At 36.6% G+C, this 23840-nt stretch overlaps 1 protein-coding gene across 1 annotated transcript; it reads left to right on the top strand.

Annotated features, from left to right (window-relative positions):
- Nucleotides 1-142: 142 nt before the first annotated feature.
- Nucleotides 143-23601, top strand: LOC142357386 (uncharacterized). The gene is made up of 4 exons (XM_075409037.1): nucleotides 143-761; nucleotides 8106-8227; nucleotides 8526-8666; nucleotides 22957-23601. The coding sequence occupies exons 1-4, from the start codon at nucleotides 182-184 to the stop codon at nucleotides 23158-23160; spliced, it is 1047 nt and encodes a 348-aa protein (XP_075265152.1). The 5' UTR covers nucleotides 143-181; the 3' UTR covers nucleotides 23161-23601.
- Nucleotides 23602-23840: the final 239 nt, after the last annotated feature.

The following is a 23840-nucleotide window of genomic DNA, read 5'->3' as shown; positions in this document are numbered from 1 at the left end:
CAAGTAATTGCTAATGTTATCAATCAGATTGTGTCGTCGAAATAGAAGGTTCAAGAACCATTTGCGCTGTCAACTTAGAAATGCAATAAACGTAATAAATATGTTAAATGTTGCTTCGAGATCAAAATGTGATAGCTGGCTGCATTCAATGTTATCTTTTCAGATATGATAAGTGAGCCTGATGATTTTGAATTTTGTGGGCGACTATCATATTGATGCAAAAGAAGACGACTCAAGAAGAGTTTCGTTTTACAAGGCTTATTACAACGCACCCGACTGGAATATGGAATACGAGAGATACCTTGAACGACTCAATTACCGTCACCAGAGAAAACTACATGAGCTAGCTCACTCGCCGAGATTCTGGGAAAACAACTCGTATGTGACATCTCAAACACAAGAGAGAGCTGCAGAACCGAATTATCAGACCAGAGTACAGACTCCAAGCTCAAAAGTTACTGATAATTATTCAGACAGAACTAATATCAATCCGACTACTATGGTGCCTCAAACGCGCAACGTATCAACTCAACACCGAGAACAAAATGAACAATTAGTACCCAGAATGACGAAGTTGCAACTAAGCGACAATGAATCGCGTGAAGCTTCAGATGCTGATACTGAGAATATCCAGGAGCGCCGGAGTCCGGCGCTTGATGATGACGCCACAGGAAATAGAGTTTTAAGTAAATTAGATAGCAAAGGCAATCAACGACCCCGTAAAGATATGTCAAAGTTACACTCACAGAAAATTTTTTCAGGTAAAGTTGGTTTTCTCTGGTTAAATTTTTCAAATACGTCTCAGATATGTGGCGCAGTAATTATTCCCACCAGAAATGGAAGATAGCCGAGCCACACCGGCTATTTCCTCAAGAACTCTTTGACCATTCGCCATTTTTGTAGACGCTCTAATGTGTCATTGGTGCTCACAAATGAAAATTGTAGCAATTAATTCTTCCCGCATTTTTAAAAAAAAATAAATGGGAGAACTTTATGCTAGCCCCATTTTTTGGTCAGTAAATTGTTGACTTTTTTGAGGGCATCCCAGGCTAGCATATGTATCAATTTGAAGCTCTCTGCGTCTAGAATTTCACTACAATTTTCAACCGGTCCCCCACCTGTTAACCTAACTTTTAAGTCTTGAAAAACAGAGAGATCTGTCCATTTGAGATCTGTCTATTAGTGGTTAATTATTTTAAAAAATTTTGAAAAATCAAATTATAAAGATACTTGATATCGAACCTGAAAAACTAAGAGAAGTTTTCAGTTCTACTGATAGCATGCACTTTTGCCGCATGTGTAATTGACTGTACACCAGTCAACAAGCACTCATTCTGCATTTTGTACTTTTTTTGCGTACTTACTGGGATTTTAAAAAGAAATCACTCTTTGATCCTTTTTTATTTTTGATTACCTTTTATGCCACTAATGATTTTTTCCTCATAATTCTGCTGTTGAAAAACGATTTTGAGTTGTTGGGAGCCGCTACACGTAAAACGCTACATTTTTTATTTAACTCCACAGGTATGAAAGCAACCAAAACTGTTGTACTAATCGCATATTTTCACTGCTATTTTGTCAAAAATTAATCTCACATTTATTTTAATGCTTTGTTATTAATTTCTTTTTTTAAGCTATCAAAATTGGCAGGTTTTGGTATAGATGATACGCCACCTGTTTTGAAAAGCCGCACCAAATGATTTTTGATTACTTTGAAACCTTAGATTTCAAATTGTATATTTAACCTTTCTTTCTCAATTGTGTAACCACATTTGCTTTATCGATAACAGAACACGTCAGTAGATATGAAATCAATCAGCTTGTTAAATTTAAATTTTCTGTGACGTTTTTTATTGCTTGACTTTTGTTACACCTTGCCCTGCTAAGTTTTCAAACAGATCGATCCGTTTCACCCGTTTTTGCAGCTTTTTATACAACTGCCTTAATTCATTTTGACTTCTACATGCTATTTGTTCCTTCGTTTTACCATAACACAGTTTAGGGTTTTTGCAAGAAAAACTTGATAAACATTGAGAGACAATTTTGTGCCGCTGATAATTTAAGCCACATAATCAAAATCATTATGACAATTATTTAAAAAAATATTTTCCATTTCTGAAACAAACTATTACGGCTACGAATAGCTTGAAATGACCTTGAACTAGTAATAGTTGTCTTCGTTCATTTTCATAATTTTGCGTAATTGGGTACCACTTGAAGGACGAACCAAACGAATACGTGCTCCGTTTTAACATACAACCGTTTTTTTGTCTGGGCTGTTTTGGGCTATACTGGTCTTGACGATGCACAGATTAGAATGTGCGTGGAAGAGAGAAATTTAAAAGCGAATTGTTCTAAGTCTCGAATGCCCCAACCCACCCCACCCCACTCATATTTTTCTTTCCCCATGTTATCTTGCAACCTGCTCACCCAGCACGCATAGTTAGTCGAGTTTCGTTAGTGGTAGTAGTAGTAGTTCAGGCTTCTGCAATGCACGGGTTGAAGCACCCTTATTGATCGTTATAAATGAGATAGTTTTGAAATAGGGTTACAGTTTTTGCACAGGCAGCAAATTCTCCAAGTGCACATGTCAATTTCGTTAAAACTTCGAAAAAAGAATTTCCAATAAATGTCGCTGATCCGATATTTTATATTTTTGTTGTCTGTAAGGTCTGTGTGTTTGTTGACAATATTATAGAGATAGGCTGTTCTCGACCAGAAATTTTCGTCGCTTTTGAATAATAGTTTTTTCGTAAGTTTGATTTCACATTTTGCGCCTTGTCTTGTCCGTTTATTGTTGTTGAAATCTATAGACTTTTCTATGACAATGTTGTATTTATTGTTTATGAGATCACATAGCAGTAGTAAGCTGTGAAGTTCGAAGTAAAGAGATAGAGGTCGAATTTTCAGTTTGATTAAACGTTCCTTATATGTGAGAGAAGAACCTATTATCCATTTTGTTGCACTTTTTTGGATTCTTTCGATGAGTACTAGATCGCATTTAGACGAATACCACACTTGACAGGCGTAGGATATAATTGGTACAATGTAACCCTTGTATGCATTTGGTGAAGATTTCTTCTGAGGTACCAAAGTTCTTTAAGAGTTTTGGAGGCTCGTGTGCTTGCGTTTTGATGCCAAGTGAGGTTATCACAAACTTGTATTCCGAGATCTTTTTGATGAGACGAGATGTTGACAGTTTCATTTTTTTTTGTAAAGAGCGACTTTTTCTTGAAACAAAGGATCTTGCATTTGTTTTCATGGAGGCGCATTTCGTTGTTGTTGCACCATTCATTTAATTTCTGGAGATCAATTTGAAGTTCATATTTGTTATTAGAGAGCAATTTGTAATCATCAGCATAACCGTAGGTTTGACTGTATTCGATTTTTTGTGGTAAATCATTTAGCTAGACGAGAAAAAGTAGTGGCCCCAGATTGAACCTTGCGGTACGCCGCTAGTGACGTTACAAAGGCTCGACTTTGCCGTTCCAATGCGAACACGTTGTTTTCTGTCGTCGCAGTGGTTGGCTATTAATCTGAGCGCTTTTCCCCCGATCCCTGATTCCGACAGTTTTGCGACAACGCTGTGGTGGGGTACTGTATCAAACGCTTTCTGGAAATCCAGGTAGAAAACGAAAAGTTCATCATGTGCAATTGAGTCGACTTCTTTGTACAGTTGGTCTAGAAAGCATAACATTTGAATAATTGGTGAACGTTGAGGCCGAAAACCAAACTGAGAATCGTAAGTGTTCCTTTAACGTGCTCATAGAGTTTGTTGAACATAAGTTTCTCGAAAACTTTTGAGAGGCAACATGAGCAATTAATTGGTCTATACATATTGATTGCGGCTTTATCGCCCTCTTTGTTTATTGGTGTTTTGTCACTTTGTTTCCAATATGCTGGAAATTTACCTTTGTTAATGAATGTTTGAAAAAGTAGAAGTAAGGATCTGCTTATTGTTTTTGATAGATTTTTCCGAAACAGGTTACTTATATCATCAGGGCGGTTGGCTTTACTAGTATCAAATTTATTTAGAATACTTTCAATTTCTTTTTCTGAAATATCAAAGCGATTAAGATCTTTTTCTTCAAAATTGAACTGGTTCTCAACTTTTGATGTTTTTGAATTGAAAACACTCTGGAAAAATAAACTGAACAACTCTGCTTTCTCTTCATTAGTGTTAGCAGTTTGTTCATTTAGGTGCATCTCGCTTGGGAATGGTGAGACTTTTTTAATTGATCGTAAATATTTTTGAAAAACATTGAATTGACGTGTTGCGATTATCTCGATTTCATAGATGACTTGATCGTTTTCACAAAGTGTGTTGACTTTTTTTGCGAGACAATCTATTTTGTTTAGTGTGCTTGGAGCAGGACTTGGATGGGCAATTGCTTTTCGTTTCAAAGTTGATAGTTTTTTCATTTCATGGGATGTGCTTTTTGACACCCACGGGGGGAGCTGTGATCTGTGCTGAGTTACCCTTGGGACATTTTGATCGAAAAGGCGATTGAACCATTCATACCACTGTTTAAGAAGTTCGTCAACGTTACTGTAACAATAGGGTTTAAATGGGTTTTTTGAGATGTTGCAATTGAAATTAATCCAATCTATTCTTTTGTAAGCGTATTTTGGTCTGCTGCGATCGGTCGCTTGATCGTAGTTGCATTCGTATCGTGTTATGTAAGCGTAATGGTCTGAGCATTTTTTGTTGTTGAGGGCATAGTTATTACTAATTTTGATTTCGATTTTTGAATTGACCCAAAATTGTGGTTCGTTTGTTAGGAAGACATCTAGCTGTTTTTTATACCCCAAAAGGTCAGTGAAGTTTAGCATTTGTTCAAAATTTTCATCTATGAAATAGTTGAGCCACGTGTTGTCAAGTTCATCTGGTGATGACATTTGTTTCCAGTCAGTGGTTGGGAAGTTGAGATCTCCTGTAATGATGATTGATTTTGGCTTTGTTTTCTTCTCTAAAAACTTTAGCGTTTGTGTGAGGTCTTTCAACTTCTGCTTGCACCATCTGTGTGAGCTGTCTTTAGGTGGGTTGTAAATGCAGATGCCACTAGAACACCTCCATGTTTTGAGACACTGCCTTTTGAAGTTCTGTCATTTCTGTGAATGACATAATTTTTGAGAAAGAGTGCTTCGTTTGGAACTTCTTCTGTGAACCATGTTTCGGTTAGGCAAAGAATGTCTGGATTGTAGGGGATAATAGCGTTTGCAAATGCAAATCTTCGTGGTAGATCAATGAAACTATGTAGATTGAACGTTAGAATTGATACCTCTTTTTTTCTGTATTTTTTGCGAGTCAGGAGGAATACCGAGCATTGTCTGAGTACTCGACCAAATTTTCATCTTGTTTTTCATATAATGTCAGATTCAGTTGCTCTTCAGACAGTTGTTCAGTTGCTCTTCTTCTTGCAGGGAGTAGTCTTTGCTAATGTACACTGTTTTGCTATATCGTTTCAATCTTGAGAGTGAGAGTAGTGAGAGTGTTTTGTCATACATGCATTGCATGGTTGCAAGAATGGTACGATGCCTTCCATCTTTGAAAGCAGCCATGCGCCTGCAGTCCGTAATTTGGCAGTCTAGCTTGAGGAATTTGAGGATTGACTGTATTTCTTGTATATCTTCTTCAGTTCTTTCACGAGCGGTTTCTTTCTTACTTTCATCAATTCCTCTTATTCTAATTGCCAGGTCATTTGCATTTCTAGACTTTACTGTGGGGTTTTTTCAATGTTGTTGTTAGCTGTTGGCAGTTTATTCTCCATTTCATTTATTTTGCTTCTAATAGTTTCTTAGATTGTGGTTTGAATGTCTCTTATTTCTAGATTTTTGTGGTGGACTTTTTATGATGTCCAGAATCAGATCACGTTTGTTCTGCTGTACGCAAGCGTTGCATAGAAGCAGAACGTTTTGATTGACCTGTTGAACTGCATTTATTATTTCGATGCTAAATTTTGTGCAGCTTGGGGACATGTGCATGATTGTGGCACAGCATACGCAACGGAAGATTGCCTCTTTTTTACCAATTGACTGAGAAAAGGTTTCACATTGGATACTCATACCCTCTAATTGAATTTGTTTACCAGATGTTTCGGAACTCATTTCGTTGTGTGTGATTTTACAGAAAAATTCGAAGTTTAAACGGGTTGAACTAATAAATTGGGGAAAGAAAAACTTATTTACCTTTGGAACCAATTACTGGTACCGTTGGTAATTCGTGGAGTTGTACGAACCACACTCGCAGTTCCTAGCACAGTGGTATTCCTTTGGATGGTCTTTTTTGTCTGTTTGCGCTTAAATTTGTGCGTAGGGTTTTGTTCTTTAATATGGAGCAGATTCCTCCAAGGGCCTTCCCGATGAGGTGGACGGCGTCGTTACTCCGGTGTAGTTCCGGGGAATAAACTTCTTCAGTGATGCCTATGTATTCCCACTTTTTACTCTTTTTTTAATTTGTTGATGAATTCGTTTGTTGCTTTGGCCTTCTTTTTACTCGCGCTGTCGCTTCCTCGTGATGGGATGCCAATTACAAATACTTTCTCTGTCGCAAGGGGCACAAGTTCTTCGGCTAGTAGGGCAAGTTCTTCTGCTGTTTCTTCTGGTTCTTTTTTCGATGGTGTTGAGCAGGTGAAGATGTCGTTTCCACCAATGAATAAAACTATATTGTCGTATTCCCTTTTTCCGGTAAGAATGGATAGATGTCGAATTTGCGCTCCTGGAAGTGATAGGATGTTAAAATTCGGAAATCGGAGATGTTTCAACTGGGAATCGGCAAAAATTATGTTTCTGGTCTTGGAATTTTTAAAGATATGAAATCGCATTGAGTCTTCTTTTTTCACCCGTCCAAGCTAGGAACGGACGGGGCTTGAAAGAAAGATAGAAATAAACCGTTGGAACCAATAATTGTTACCGGTGGTCTTATTGATATAGTTCCTAGCTTCAAATGATCTGAAATCACACAGTTTGTAAATTTGTTCACTCTATTTAATAAGTTTATCTTAATCATTAGTTCTCATCAAGCAACGACTCGCTTCTAATTTTATTATTTTCAGAGCAATATTGGAACGATTTTTTTTAAAAATCAGCTTTAACCGAGCGAAAATTGTAATTTCGGTACTTTCTTTCATTTTGACATCTATCCGACCTAAGTTTCGCAATTGAGAATAGCTTTGATTCTAACTCAGTTATACATTGACTTGTACTACGCGACGTCCAACACAAATCTCGCTTAGTTTACTTGCTGAACGTAGGGCTACTGCAACGAGAAAATCATATCTACCTTACATAATATCAACATAATTAGTTCCATTGACATCGGTTCTTCAAGGTACCTTTTGAGCCCATTAAGTGAAGAACTTTAATTCAAAACTATTTGTGTGATTTCTCTGCTAGAAGTGACTGATCCATATGTGAATTAAAATTTCTTTTGCTGAACACAAATGGCGGAATTTTTATACGCATAATTAGCGCTGTTGTCAATTAAACTTCTGATTCAAATTCTGTGGTCGCTTATAAGATCTAAGAGCATAATTAGAATCCTTAGTGGAATTATAGCTCCCTAGTTTAAATAGACTAAATTGGAGCGACCTCCCATTGAGGCCAGCTGCATTTGAACCCGCTCACCCTTCAGAACAATTAGTCCAAAGTTTGCCGGTTTTGTTTTAAGAGACGCTGCAAAATATAAATTCTCCAGAAAAAGTAAGTTTTCAATTTTTAATTAGAAAAGAATCTTAAATTTTTGTCTTCTAGAAGTTTTGATTGATTTTAAATATTTGTATCTTACTTGCCGTGTTCGGGTAAAAGTTTCTACATTGAATATGGTAATTGTGATTGCATTTTGGTAACTATCATTGATAATGATTGATCCATAATGGTAACTGCCACTCTATGTCAGAACGGTACGTAATGAGTAACGGAGGATGAATGGAGGCATCTTTTTTACCTCTTTTGACAGTTTTTATTTGTTACATAAATTGAGCGCCGTATTTTTTTAGTGCTAGCTGTGTCTGAATTTCCAACAAGTCGTCATCTGATGTAATGAATCATTGATCTCAAGAGGGCGTTTTCGAATGATTTAAGCTGTCATTGATCATTGATTTCAGAGCGGGACAGGGCTGATGTGAGGTCTCGAATTTTGAAGCCGTGTCAAGTGGACAACGTTCAATCAAATCGGTCTACCCAGGGAACAAAAATACCATCAGAATCGAAGATGAGGTTGAAGAGCGTAAGTGTGTGCCATTTTAAAGTTAACGATTAATTTCAGAATAATTATGCATTGCGTTTTTTGGTCTCCATTTTTTTCCAACGACCTCGTTTTCTTTCCCGAAAGGTCAATTAAAATAATGAATATTTTGAGTTGTCACATACTGCCTCTTATATATTAGCAATGCATTCTAGTGTACAGCTACAGTATTACAAACTAACATTAATCACATAGTGGTAGACAATATCGCTGCCAAAAGATGAATAGTTGAAACTATCAAAATTTTTGTGCAAATTGTGTCGTGATGTTTTAATTTTAGAAACCAGGTGTACGTACCAGTAACATCAACTCTAAACCTCATGTGATGACAAGTCCAAAGCAGAAGCCACCGTTCTCGCTTTACGGATGTGGAGAGCCATCTAACAATCACATGACCTATAATGTACTATCTCAAGACCAGGTAATTTAATTGTGAACTGTCCAATTAATGTTTATAAGAGGAATATCACTGCCTGCGTCCATGCCTGCCCTCATAGCGTTTACGAGACATTTTGTCTCGATGGAAAGGGAAACTTTATAGGTGCCAAATAAAAATTAATGCTAGATCTCACTTGAAAAAACTTATTTGCTAGTTTGTAAGCTAACCGAATGGTTTCAGTAACGGCTATTATTGAGGTGGTTATTTTTAATAGCCGCCCTCATCTATTCAGCCGGCTATTATAGCGCTCCTATTTTTTTTTACTTCGTCGAATAAAAAAATGTTTCGCTTTACCTCATTTTGCCGCCTTTTCAACATTTTGCGTGAAATCTTTTTGACTTCTCTAGGCTAGTTTCTCTCTTCTCTCATTCTGCTAAAAGTGATTTTGAACATCAGTTGCGCAGCAAAGCAATTCAAAATGAACAGAGTCAGTATAAAAAATTGAAGTCAGAAGTAGAAACGGGATAAACCCATAAAGCCCAATTTTAGATGTCCGCTATTTGAACGTCGTTCCTATAAGTCGTATTTACCATCTCTAATGCTTATTGTTATTGATAGGAGCCCCTGTAGCCTCTCTCTAAGAAACAAAAGTATGTTCAACTACGAAATGCCTTCAAAATAAATCGGACTTAAAAAATGTTTTTGTACAAAAATCTTTCTTTTTCAATATCTTCTGTTATTTCAATCCCAATCATGCTTATTGGAATCAACGGCGGCTATTTTCCGGCTATCTGCCGGGTATGTTTACGACTCGAAGACGAGTTATGGTGGTTTTCGTATTTTAATAGCCGCACAGCGATAGCTGGGGCTATTATTGGCCTTCTCTTGGTTTTTTACGACTCGAAGAGGAGTATTGGTTTTCTTAAGGTTTTTTTTTACCGGAAGTACTATTCGTTCAGACGCTGTTTTGACCTAAAGAGAAAGTGAGAAAAATTGAAGTGTGAACTAATTTTTTCTGAGCGAGAGAAGTTTTTTTGATCATGCGCTGCGTTTAGTGAATGACTTTTTGACTTTGAAAAGTAGTTTTTGACTGAATGGAACTTATAGATAACCGTTTTTAGCCGTTTTTTCGTCTAAGTGGCCCATTTTTTTTGCTTGTAATTTAGTTTTTTGTAGAAATGATTTTTATTCGATGCTATATTGAAATGTTAACCTTGGAAATTAATAGCACAGTGTTTTGCAGAGCCTGAAAACGCGTTTCAAGTTCAAAATTGGCATAAATTTCTTGATTTTTTAATTAATTTTTGGCCTTTTTTGGATATTTTAGCCGTCTTTTTGTCAATATCAGTCAATATCTGTCAAAATCAGTCAATATGACTACTTCCCGTTGACAATTCATATACTCGATGCCTCCTTTTCCTCGATGTAATTTTGTTTTATAAAATTGTACATATGCTAATCCGATTTTGGTAGTTTTTTTCCTATTTTTCTCAGTTTTTTGTCTGTATTTTGGTTTTAATTACTAGAAATATTGTTTTTGTGCAACATGAGGGTCTTTAATTTCGTTTCAATAAAAACGTCAATAATTTTTTAGCGTTAAATTTTTGAAAATTAGTTAATTTGTTTTTATAAATGCAGTCCTAAAAATTTTTTGACCTTTTTTTGCAAAATGTTTCAATGTTTCGTATGTTTGATTTCTGCTTTTTCTTTTTTTTCATCTGTTCAGGAGGATAGATTGTTGTGTCGGATGTATCGTTGTATTTCCTATGTCTCGAATGCTGAAAAATGAAATGGTGTTAGTTTTTCTTGTTTTTTTAAATTAGATTTTTGAACTTTCAAAACTTTTAAACCTTGATTTGAACTTTCAATAATCAAGAATTAGTCTTTGTTACGGTGTTCTTGACATTGTGTCCATATTGTTCACATTCTAGCTTGTATCATTCTAGCTCTGTCCTGGCACCTACATTTATACTGGTTTTATTGATTTTTTCAGTTATTAACAAATTGAATGATTTCGGCTTTTTCTTAGATTTTCGTCATGTCTTTGGCTTGCAATTGATTTCGTTCAACATAAGGCAGTACTAAGAGTGTACTAGAAAGCCTCTTCCAGAATTGCTACTTATTACTTTTTATGGTATTTTTTTCCGACCTTGGAATTGTTCTTAAACTTTTTTTGCCTTTAAATTATACTCGGTTGCTTTTCTATGATTATTTTTAATTGTTGAATTAGTTTGAAATCATGTTGTCTAGCATATATACAAGAAGAACAAAGTATATGTTGTTTTTGCTTTAATTGCAGTGATGAGAAATCTAACTAAAGTAGTTTTCTGATTCTTAACTTTGAGCATTATTTTTTGAAAAATTTAGTTTAGTTTCTAAGGTATTATTATCTGCCGTTTGCTTTAGCGATCTTTTTGAGATTAGAATCATGAATTATTCGAGGGCAGTTGATAGCCCTGTCAGCTTTCTGAGACTATCAGTGTTTTGACTATCCTAATTATTTTGCACTTATCCTTACCAAACGTTATCAATAATAAATATTTTTGCGGCTTTTTGTTTCTCTTGGTGACAGAGGTTTTCACCAATTTTAAGATCAGACCAGGGGGGGGGGATGGTGGGGTAATGAGTATGAGTTTATGGTTTATTAAAAAAGGTAATGGTTTTAGCTGCAATTAGGATTTTTGTCAAGTTTTTACGCTTCGAGTCGCTTCCGGAATTCTTCCGGTTATGTTTTTTTTTTACCAGAAGTACTATTCGTTCAGACGATGTTTTGACCTAAAAGCGAAAGCGAGTAAAATTGCAGTGTGAACTAATTTTTTCTGAGCGAGAGAAGTTTTTTGATCATGCGCTGCGTTTAGTGAATGACTTTTTGACATTGAAAAGTAGTTTTTGAATGAATGGCACATATAGATAACCGTTTTTAGCCGTTTTTTCGTCTAAGGGGCCTAGTTTTTTTTGCTTGTATACTGGATTTTTGTAGCAATAATTTTTAATCGATGCTATGTTGAAATGTAAACCCCGGAAATTGATAGCACAGTATTTTGCATAGCCTGAAATTGCGTTTCAAATGCGAAATTGGCACATTTCTTGATTTTTTAGTTAATTTTGCTTTTTTTTCTACTGATTTCTTCATTTTTGAATCTTTTGGCTGTTTTTTGTCAAAAATCAGTTAATATGTCAACTTCCCTTTGATATTTCATATACTCAATGCCTCTTTCTACCTCGATGTAATTTTGTTTCATAAAATTGTACATTTGCTAATCCGGTTTTTGTAGTTTTTTGGCAATTTTTTTCAGTTTTTGTTTGTATTTTGCTTTTAATTACTAGAAATAGTATTTTGGGGAACATGAGGAACCTTAATTTCGTTTCAATAAAAATTCGATCATTTTTTGGTGTTAAGATTTTGAAAAAAAAACAGATAAATTTTTTTCATAAATGCAGTTTTAAATATTTTTTGACCACTTTTTTGCAAAATGTTTCATTGTTTCGTATTTCTGAATTCTGGTTTTTCTTGTTTTATTCTGTTCAGCAGGTTGGATTTTTGTCTCCAATGACTCGTTGTCTTTTCTATGTCTCGAATGCTGATCAACGAAATGTACTCGTTTTTCTTGATTTTTTTAACTTTGATGTTTAACTTTCAAAAATGAAGATTTGGTCTTTTTGTTACGGTTTTCTTAACATTGTGTCCATATTCTTCACATTCTTGTTTGTATCATTCTAGTTTTGTCTTGGCAACTACTTTTATATTCGTTATATTGATTTTTTCAGTTGTTAAAAAATTGAATGAATTCAGCTTTTTCTTAGATCTTGGTTTCTTCGGTTTGCAATTGATTTAATTCAAAATAAGGCAGTACTGGGAGTTTGCTAGAAAGTCTTTTCCAACATTTCTACTTATTACTATTCATTGCAATTTTCTTCCGGGCTTGGTATTGTTTTTAGACGATTTTTTGCCTTTGAATATTATACTGTTGCTTTTGTTTTTCTATGACTATTTTAATTTTTGAATTAGTACGAAATCTTGTTGTCTGGCATATATACAACAAGGAAGAATCATGTATTATTTTTGTCCTAATTGCCGTGATTAGAAATATAATTGTAGTGGTTCTCTGATACTTAAGTTTGAGCACTCTTTTTTGAATAATTTTGACTTTCCTGTCTTTTTGAAAAGTTTTTATCTGCCGTTTGCTTTCGCGATCTTTTTGAGACTAGAATCATTAATTATCTGAGGGCAATTGATGGCCCTGTCAGCTTTGTCAGGCTATCAGTTTTTTGACCATCCTAAAAATTTCAGACTTTTTTAACGTTACCAAACGTTTTCAATAATAAAATTTTGCTGCATTTTCTTTCTCTTGGTGACAGCGGTTTAAATTTCACCGATTTTTAGATCAGACCCGGGGAGGTAATGAGTTAATGTCTTGATACAAAGGTAATGGATTCAGCTTTTTGTGAAGTTTTGGTGTTTCGAGTCGCTTACGGAATTCTTCCGGCTATGTTACGACCATATGACGTCACAGCCACTTTTTGTTCATTCGTTCATGCAATTTCAACTGAATTGCATGTGTGACGTCATTTTTTGCTCTTAGTGGAGCGAGTTTTTTTGTTCATGCGCGTGATTAAATTTTTGGTCACACTTGACTTACCTCACTCTCAAAAATGACTTCCTCACTTTGAAATTGACTTTTATTTACTTTAATTGAAAGAGATAAGGTCAAATGGGTGTGTGTCACTCTAAATGAAGGTTATTTGAGATCAGCTAATAGAGGCAACAATAACTTATACAGATTTTTAATCAAAATATAACAGATCAGCCTTCAATGAAAAGGCAAATTTTTTTGGTCTGTCTTTTTTACTGTTTTTTTAGACGGCCGATCTACGAATCTATTGCGGCTATTTTCTGGCAATCTGCCAGCTATGTTTTTAAATTCTTGTCAGGGAAACTGTAATACAAGTCAATACCGCACTTGAAAACAAGTGCTCAGGTCGTTCTGCTGAGAAAAATGAGAGATAGTGGTATTCGTGCATGTATTAATCTGTGACAGATGGCGAGAAAAGTAGGTGTAGACACATTTCTTGCAAGCGAGCAGAGAGTTTTGTTCATAAGCTTTTCTCAAAGTAGTTTTTATTTCAAAGTTTCTCTCACCTGTATTAAGGGGACAGGCATCCACTTTGCTTCGCACAGGAAGTGTTCCAAGCTATAAAATAACGCTTTTTAGGGGCATGAGGGGAATGTATGGATAGAGAGAAAGGCGAACAATTAGTAATAATAAATCAGAGTGTTTGTTTTGAAAATAGTTTATAAGTTGTACGTTCCCACGGACCATTGAAAAAAGTGCTTCGTTCTATGTTTTCTCATGCAACCGCAAACTGAAAAACGCCTGGATTATTTTGAGTGCTAAACGAGAATTAAAGAAACAGAATGAAAAGATTTGGAAATGTACAAAATATAGTTTCAAAATGTACAAACTAAAAGTTCTTTTTGTGAGACCACAGGGCAGCAGTGACCTGTCTCTTGATTTCAGAGATGGTTACTTGTCATTTTTTGAACTATAATATGCTTTGAACTGTTAAATTTTTTGGACCAAAATTTTAAATGATTCTTTTCATTTCTATCTGGAACAACGGCTTCCGAGAACAATGGCTTCCCAAAAGGATATTTGGCTACATTAACTGAAGGAAGTAAGGCCAAATGAGTTTATGTGAGCAATTAGTAGAAAAAAAAGAAATGTCCCTTTTCCGTTCTTTGTTTGTTCATTATCTTTTTGAAACTGCGAGCTATGATAGATTACAGTGGTTAGCTTGATAGGGCACAAGTCGCGTCAAGTTGGTTCTGAATTGGCTGGCTGTTTTCAAATTTTGCATTACTTTTTGTTCACGTTCTCATTTTACACATTTCTCATTGTTCTGTTCCGACTTTCCTTTACCCATTGGTTTAGTTAAATTTGTTCAGCAAATTGACGAAATTTTGGTCAGGGTCAAAAGAGTAGGCTGAAAAGAATGGGTTTAAACGATAGTGTCTTCTTCTGAATTTCTGACTAGGCCAACAGTGAGGAGAATCTGTCGCCCAGAAGATCGATCAAATAATATGAACCAAAGTTTTTGAATTGGTGAAGCAAGCGTTACTTCGTTACTCTGCTAATTCCCCACTTCCACTCTTGTATGCTGTTTTAAGTTAGATTGCCTTGAAATAAGTTAATTCACAATTGAGCTCGTAATATCAATTCTAGTTGTATGGATAACAAATGTCAGAAAATTACTTGCACATCAATGGAGAAGAAAAATTCAAGACAATTTATAATAGTAAATAAAATAATATTACCAACATCCGTGGTTCACTTTCCCAAAATGAACTAACCCAAAAACCCTTACAGTATCCCAACTGGTCTTGCAATTACAATTCTTTTAAAGTTTAGTCCCACTAAATCAACTACCCTCTCTCGCTTGTTCGAAACCAAACTTCTGAACTTCTCCCAAAATCTCCAAAGTCTGCTTCTGCCTCTTTCTCTCTCTCTCTCTCTTTCTCTCTCTCTATCTCTCTCTCTCTTTCTCTCTCTCTCTCTCTCTCTCTTTATCTCTCTCTCTCTCTCTCTATATATATATATATATATATATATATATATATCTTTCTCTCTCTCTCTCTCTCTCTCTCTCTCTCTGAAACTTCTGTGTCACTTCAATTTATACTCAACGAATACGCTCTTATCTTAAGCAAACAAACCTTAATCTCTTAAGTAAACATTGCAACTTACACTTGAAATCTCTCACATTCTGTAGGAGGGCTTTGTTTGCTATGCAAACAACCAATATCGAATTATGGTCTGTCATTCAACTGCTACCAACCATTATTCAGCTTTCTCCTTATCTTAAGTAAACGACCTTTGGACTCTTATGTAAACAAATCCACTCCACTTTATCTCATATTTGCACTTGACATGTCAATCAGTGTTTGCATAGTAAACATCGAACGTTGCTCTGAAAAGTTCTTATTCCTTTATTTCCGCTATCAAATTAACTAGCTGCAATCAGTCCCTGTCAAAAATCATGCGTTGAATAAATAACTAAACTCAACCCTAAACCAAAGACCAATTGTATTTTCCAATTTTAAAACTATTTCATGCAATTCCCCGGTTAAAAAAACGCCGAAAAGTCTAATATTCCTAAAAGCCCAAAAGTGCGACCTCTAGAGGTCACTTAGGGGTCAAGAGCGAAAGATGAAGGGTCAATTTGGTAAAAATAATTATTGGCGCGGAAAGTCCTACCATAGTTACAAATACCCACCAATTTTTATGACCTAAATCTTAATAGAACACGAGCAATGACCGCGCACACTTTTCATCAACCTCACCGATCACCCCAAAATTTCAGAACTCAATATCTCGGGAAGTGGTGGTCAAAACGTCTTCGGGTAAAATTTTCTAGTAAATATAGGGTGCCACTAACATGCCTGCCAAGTTTCGTGACCTACCGATTAGCCGTTGCGAGTCGTTTGCAATTTGAAATTTTTTAACGAGTCGTGGGTGCCGAAACCCGAAAAATCGCGAATTCGTCAAAATTGACTGGGGTGGGTATTTTTGTCACTAATTGTCTCAGGTTATCATATTATTACCATTTCAAAATGATTCGGCCAGTCAAAAATGCCAATTTCCGGTTTTCGGCACTCGGGTCAACCCGAGTGACCGACTTCCGGTCGCACCCGGAAGTTAAAAATAGCACCATTAGACAGCCCTTGAAAAGTTACTCTAACCCTCCAAAAATCATAAGGCTACTACCAGTACTCCACGAGCAATTCAAATTTTACGTCCCGCAGCACCTGCATGCGCTAGTTCCGTGCGGGTTGGTCTGGGGTCAAATCCGACTTCAAAATCGGATTCCTCGTACCCAAATTAGTCTATCCCCCAATTTTCAGGTCAATCTGACTTCAACTTTTAGAGAAATTGCTATTTCAATTTAAACGTTAATTACTTTTCCGCTAAAACTGCATATTCACCGCAGAATACCCAAAAGTGATCCTTACTCCTTTTCCATGATCATCTCGTACAGTACTCTGGACTTGATACCCGTTGCAACCCTTAACTAGCTTTATATCGTACTCAAACAGTCATTTTTTCATTCAAAATATCGAAAACCTTCAAATCACGCCACTTCCGGTGCTAATAACTCGGGTTTGGGAAGTCGGATTGGCCACAAGGTATATCAGCTTGAGAGGATCATTGGGTGTACCTGACATTAAAATTTCATAAGCGTCCGCTTAATATAACTCCCACATTTGCAGGGCACCAAGTTCTGCTACCCCCTTATCTTTGTCACTTCAAAATAGCACATTTGGTTACTTCAAATTGAGTTTCCAATTCTGTTCAAAGAATCTAGTTCACTTCAAATCTTCGCTCTCTAGTTGACTTAAATCACTCACTTCGACTTTGGCCTGATGCACAAATACAACTTTGCTAATTAATCAAGTTATTTCGACAGCTCAATATGCTTTTTTTAGTTAATTTGTTTGTTTAAGATATATCACTCAAATCACCACTCTGGCGCCTTCAAAACAATAACCCTTTACGAAAGAACGCTTACATCAGACACCCAATTAACTTGTCTAATTTGACCTAAATTATATATCTTACTCTCCCTCTCCCATGTCGTTTTACAAAAATAAAGGACTACCACACTCCTCCCACCTAGATTATTATTCTCCCGAATAATTGCAAGGCTTTATGCTGCGACCCGATTAACTTACTCCTACCTACTTTAATAATAGTCGACCTATTGAAGTGAATCACTTAGCTTTAGCTCCGCTTTAAAATAAACTAACTGCAATAAAAATATCAATAGCGGTTGATTAAATCAGATTTGAAAACATTTTGGCATTTCCACATTTTAACATATTCTACCTAATTCATCAACATTGATTTTTGACCAAATTCTATTGCCTCTGACATACATCCTCCCCAGGGAACGCTAAAATCACTAAAGTAAAAAAATCTATATATAGATCTACCAGAACTACACATTTCCCCAAATCATCTTATTTTTTGAAAAATTTTTTCTACGGCTATAGTGCTTGATCAACTTGTCTTGTTAAAATAGATTAATACAATGTAGACAAAAATTGGGTAAAAAGGCTTGGATAACTTAGCTGTCAACGTCCCTCTCATCATACACTCTTTCACCTGTACATGAAAACCTTCTTCCTTAGATGTTTGAATGGATGTCCACCTCTTCTTCCACTGTAGCTACCATTTCTCGTGTAATCCTGCCATGACTGCTGTCTTGATGCTTCCAAACGGCTCCACCTCTCCTTCTGGCTCAACGATCGGTTCTTCAGCAACAGCTTTGCAATCTCTGGAAATCGTGATGCAATCCTTCTCTCCACATTCTGCTCAACTTCCACCAAAAACCCGCTGGAGTCCTCCCTCCTAGGCTGTTGATTATCATGAACCCAACTGTGCAACACTGTAGTCATTGAATTGTGATCAGATTTCCCTGTTCTGTCAACTCCAGCACTTTTCACTTGATGCTCATCCGTTGGTTCGACCAAAACACTATCACATAGCTGACTTGCACTCAATTGCGATTGCACCCATTTCTCCAACTCCTTTCCCAACTGTGCAAAATTACTCCGGTCAACTACTGCCTTATCGTTTTGGCCGTTCTGTGTTTCAGATACAAACTGCCGATCAACTCCTCCTGAACTTGTCCAATTCTCCAAAGTGTCCACAGTGCACTCAGTTGTACTTATTTGTGTCTCATCAGCCACGTGTGTTGCATTGCAGAAATTCTGGACCACACCTGTCTTTAACTCCATCAAGGCCCAGGCTCCCAACATATCGTCTCTGCTAGCTTTGACACCACCACCAAAATCGCTCGCTATTGCAGTTACGTTGTCGCATGCTACTGAGTTCAAACTCGCGGCAAAATTTGTCCCGCTTCTCGCATCGTTGACATCAAATTCCTCTACATCCAAAAAATCTGTATCCGAAATATCTTCAAACAAATTGTCATCCTCCGACTGTTCATCGCTTATCTCATCAGACTCTGGCGACTGTACATAATCCTTTTCCACAGCATATTTCAGAATTTCCTTCAAGCCACTGTTTTTATGTTCGCTTAGTGCTACTCTATAAATTTCCTGATTCATTTGACTACAAACTTCTTCCATAAACTCTACCTCAGTTCCAGTTTCCACTGCTTCGCCGTAACCTGGAATTCTTCTTCTACTACAACTCCCAGCAACTCTCGTATCTTCCACTTCTCCAAAGAGATCCTTACCGAAAGCTCCTTTTCTTGACAAACCACAGCTGGACCCAATACCAAACCCTTCAGAACTTTGCCAGGTTGCCGAAATTAATCAATTCAAGAAACGCCAGCGCTACTTTTTTGTATCAATCACCTGCCTTTGAGAACACTGCTGTCGTGTTCTCTGATCTGCAGTATCACTGGTTTCACCGAATTCCGTCCTATTTCCCGCTTTCCCTCTAATAAACAAATTGTAGCTTCGCTCATAAGAAAGTGGATTGTCAGACAATCGTATGTCAAACTGATACAGCGTCTCGGTCAGTGTCCATGCTTGCTTCTCTGGAGTCGACCGCCAATAACCTCTTGGTAAATCACTTACTGCATTCAAAGCCCACCCACACAATTTTGTAGTCAACCACTTCATCAACTCTTCATCCGTCCATCCCAGCTTCATGCCAGTGCTCAAATAATGTTCACGCCAAACTTCCCAAACATCGTAGCCTGGTGAAGGAAAACGCTTCACCAATTGATAATCAAACATAATCAAACTATTGGTAACCCAAACCGCAAATGTAAATCAATTTTCGGTGTGCTCTCAGCAGTTTCGCCGACGGAAAATATCGCACGCTCTCCAAATTATCAGAAAATAATCTATAGCAAAAAGTAACAAAGAAATGAAGCCCACCCAGGAGCGCCAATGTCGTCTTCTGAATTTCTGACTAGGCCAACAGTGAGGGGAATCTGTCGCCCAGAGGATCGATCAAATAATATGAACCAAAGGTTTTGAATTGGTGAAGCAAGCGTTACTTCGTTACTCTGCTAATTCCCCTCTTCCACTCTTGTATGCTGTTGTAAGTTAGATTGCCTTGAAATAAGTTAATTCACATAACTAATTCACATAAGAAAATTACTTGCACATCAATGGAAAAGACAAATTCAAGACAATTTATAATAGCAATTAAAATAATATTACCAACAACCGTGGTTCACTTTCCCAAAATGAATAACCCAAAAACGCTCTCAGTATCCCAACTGGTCTTGCAATTACAATTCTTTTAAAGTTTAGTCCCACTAAACCAACTACTTTCTCTCGCTTGTTCGAAATCAAACTTCTGAAGTTCTCCCAAAATCTCCAAAGTCTGCTTCTGCCTCTCTCCCTATCTCTCTCTCTCTCTTTCTCTCTCTCTCTCTTTCTCTCTCTCTCTCTATCTCTCTCTCTCTCTCTCTTTCTCTCTCTCTCTCTATCTCTCTCTTTCTCTCTCTCTCTAAAACTTCTGTGTCACTTCAATTTATACTCAACGAATACGCTCTTATCTTAAGCAAACAAACCTTAATCTCTTAAGTAAACATTGTAACTTACACTTGAAATCTCTCACATTCTGTAGGAGGGCTTTGTTTGCTACGCAAACAAACAATATCGAATTATGGTCTGTCATCCAACTGCTACCAACCATTGTTCAACTTTCTCCTTATCTTAAACAAACGACCTTTGGACTCTTATGTAAACAAATCCACTACACTTTATCTCATGTTTGCACTTCACATGTCAATCAGTGTTTGTATAGTAAACATCGGACGTTGCTCTGAAAAGTTCTTGTTCCTTTATTTCCGCTATCAAATTAACTAGCTGCAATCAGTCCCTGTCAAAAATCATGCGTTGAATAAATAACTAAACTCAACCCTAAACCAAAGACCAATTGTATTTTCCAATTTTAAAACTATTTCATGCAATTCCCCGGTTAAAAAAACGCCGAAAAGTCTAATATTCCTAAAAGCCCAAAAGTGTGACCTCTAGAGGTCACTTAGGGGTCAAGAGCGAAAGATGAAGGGTCAATTTGGTAAAAATAATTATTGGCGCGGAAAGTCCTACCATAGTTACAAATACCCACCAATTTTTATGACCTAAATCTTAATAGAACACGAGCAATGACCGCGCACACTTTTCATCAACCTCACTGATCACCCCAAAATTTCAGAACTCAATATCTCGGGAAGTGGTGGTCAAAACGTCTTCGGGTAAAATTTTCTAGTAAATATAGGGTGCCACTAACATGCCTGCCAAGTTTCGTGACCTACCGATTAGCCGTTGCGAGTCGTTTGCAATTTGAAATTTTTTAACGAGTCGTGGGTGCCGAAACCCGAAAAATCCGAGTTCGTCAAAATTGACTGGGGTGGGTATTTTTGTCACTAATTGTCTCAGGTTATCATTTTATTACCATTTCAAAATGATTCGGCCAGTCAAAAATGCCAATTTCCGGTTTTTGGCACTCGGGTCAACCCGAGTGACGGACTTCCGGTCGCACCCGGAAGTTAAAAATAGCACCATTAGACAGCCCTTGAAAAGTTACACTAACCCTCCAAAAATCATAATGCTACTACCAGTACTCCACGAGCAATTCAAATTTTACGTCCCGCAGCACCTGCATGCGGTAGTTCCGTGCGGGTTGGTCTGGGGTCAAATCCGAGTTCAAAATCGGATTCCTCGTACCCAAATTAGTCTATCCCCCAATTTTCAGGTCAATCTGACTTCAACTTTTAGAGAAATTGCTATTTCAATTTAAATGTTAATTATTTTTCCGCTAAAACTGCTTATTCACCGCAGAATACCCAAAAGTGATCCTTACTCCTTTTCCATGATCATCTCGTACAGTACTCTGGACTTGATACCCGTTGCAACCCTTAACTAGCTTTATATCATACTCAAACAGTCATTTTTTCATTCAAAATATCGAAAACCTTCAAATCACGCCACTTCCGGTGCTAATAACTCGGGTTTGGGAAGTCGGGTTGGCCACAAGGTGTATCAGCTTGAGAGGATCATTGGGTGTACCTGACATTAAAATTTCATAAGCGTCCGCTTAATATAACTCCCACATTTGCAGGGCACCAAGTTCTGCTACCCCCTTATCTTTGTCACTTCAAAATAGCACATTTGGTTACTTCAAATTGAGTTTCCAATTCTGTTCAAAGAATCTAGTTCACTTCAAATCTTCGCTCTCTAGTTGACTTAAATCACTCACTTCGACTTTAGCCTGATGCACAAATACAACTTTGCTAATTAATCAAATTATTTCGACAGCTCAATATGCTTTTGTTCATTAATTTGTTTGTTTAAGATATATCACTCAAATCACCTCTCTGGCGCCTTCAAAACAATAACCCTTTATGAAAGAACGCTTACTTCAGACACCCAATTAACTTGTCTAATTTGACCTAAATTATATATCTTACTCTCCCTCTCCCATGTCGTTTTACAAAAATTAAGGACTACTACAGATAGCGCAGTCATTACGTCATAGTGCATTAGTTTATCAACGTTCGTTAGAGCGAACTCAATACCAATGCTCATTATTGGTATTGAGCTCAATGGCCTTTTTGACGCTAAGAAGAAAAGACTGTGAAGTTGTTTTGACAAGCGGACAATGGCGTCTAGCTTCCTGCACTTTGTTCATTGTCTTTTCAGTTGCTAAATAACTGTTTTCCCCTGAATTTTGAAGGTACGCGTTTTTTTTATTGAAGCTCATATTTTTTCGCTGCTATTTAAAAAATTTACCTGAACTCCAGTGACGTCTCTATTTGAAAACGTGCGAGGTTTGCAAATTGTTATTTTTGAATGAGGTAAGTTAAGTTTTTGGACTGCCTCTGAAAAATTTTGAAGATTACAATTTGTGCCGGGAAATTAAAATGAGAACGAAATTAGACATTTCTTCCGGCTTTTGGAGGACATCATACTGATCGGTAGTTTTGCACGATTGTAAATGAGATAGAGGGGATATTTCTTTTTCAATGCGCAACCGGAACAAGTTAACCTCTTCCGTTTTTAATTCTCTAACTATTAAATTCATTAGCCTGGTTTTATGGTTGAATTTGTTTGTCTACAGTTTAGGATTATGAGATATTCTTGATTAAGGCTTGATTCGAATTGGAATCATCAATGCTTTATCCTCGCTTATATTTTTCAAATTTCCTTGTAATTTGATACGAACGTAAATTTGAGATTGTACATCTCTACATCTCTACGTAAAGTAAGATCCCTTAAAATATTGACCCTTAAAAGAAAGGGATGTATTTTTTCAGTTTTTGAATCTTTTAAGATTTTCAGGTGTACGACTCGGCACGCAGAGCAAAACTCAGTCGCGAAGCTGCCAAAGTCAGACCAAAAACCTCCCCATCAAGAACGGAGAAAATGTCGCCGCGTCAGTTGAATTTGGCACAGTTTTCGAGACACAATGACGAAGAAAATTGGGTGAGCGAATATCAACACTGCTACAGTTCACGAAACTCGCAGAGAAGTCCGATTGCTTAAATTGATTCTTAAGGAAAAACTTTTAGCCCTTTTCGATTGTTGCGTTACTTTGACAGAACCGATTGGGTAATTTTTATCCTCCACGCATCTAATGGGCTTGAAATGGCCTATATTGAACGGATGTTACTACCACCTTATACACATTATTTATTGCGCGAATTGAATTGTCATGAAGCAAGAATATTAACTTTAAATAAAAATTCCAATGGAAAACTTTCTAGAGAGGGTGGAAAATCTTGCTGAAACTCGTAAAACTGATAAATCTTGTATTGTTTTTGTTGTATTCAGTATTGTCGGCATTTAGTTAATAACGAATCATAATCGTTGTTTGTTCATATAAATTATTTATTGTGAATTTTACTTGCAATTTGAAAATGGTTATTTATGCATTGATCCAGTGTGAAAAGATTTTGTTTGTAGAATTGATTTGTTGCTTCTCGTCTTTTTGTGTCAAGATTTTTTGACAATAGAATTATATAGAAATTTCCTATGATCCAATATTGGAGATGAAATACTTTCAAAGATGTTCAATGTGAGTGACAAAATGGCGCAAATTCTTTTGTGAGCTAAAACCTAGAGTTTAATGCTACAAAGCGTAATTACTAATAAGATTGAAGTCAGAACTTTGTCTAGTCAAGTATGTGCTTAATTGACCTTCAAAAAGTCCAAAATTGTGTAGA

The sequence above is a fragment of the Convolutriloba macropyga genome, chromosome 2 (assembly GCF_964194025.1).
Source record: "Convolutriloba macropyga chromosome 2, txConMacr16.3, whole genome shotgun sequence".
NCBI lineage: Eukaryota > Metazoa > Xenacoelomorpha > Acoela > Convolutidae > Convolutriloba > Convolutriloba macropyga.
The sequence above is the reverse complement of the archived record's forward strand: the minus strand, read 5'-3'. Positions and strand labels throughout refer to the sequence as shown.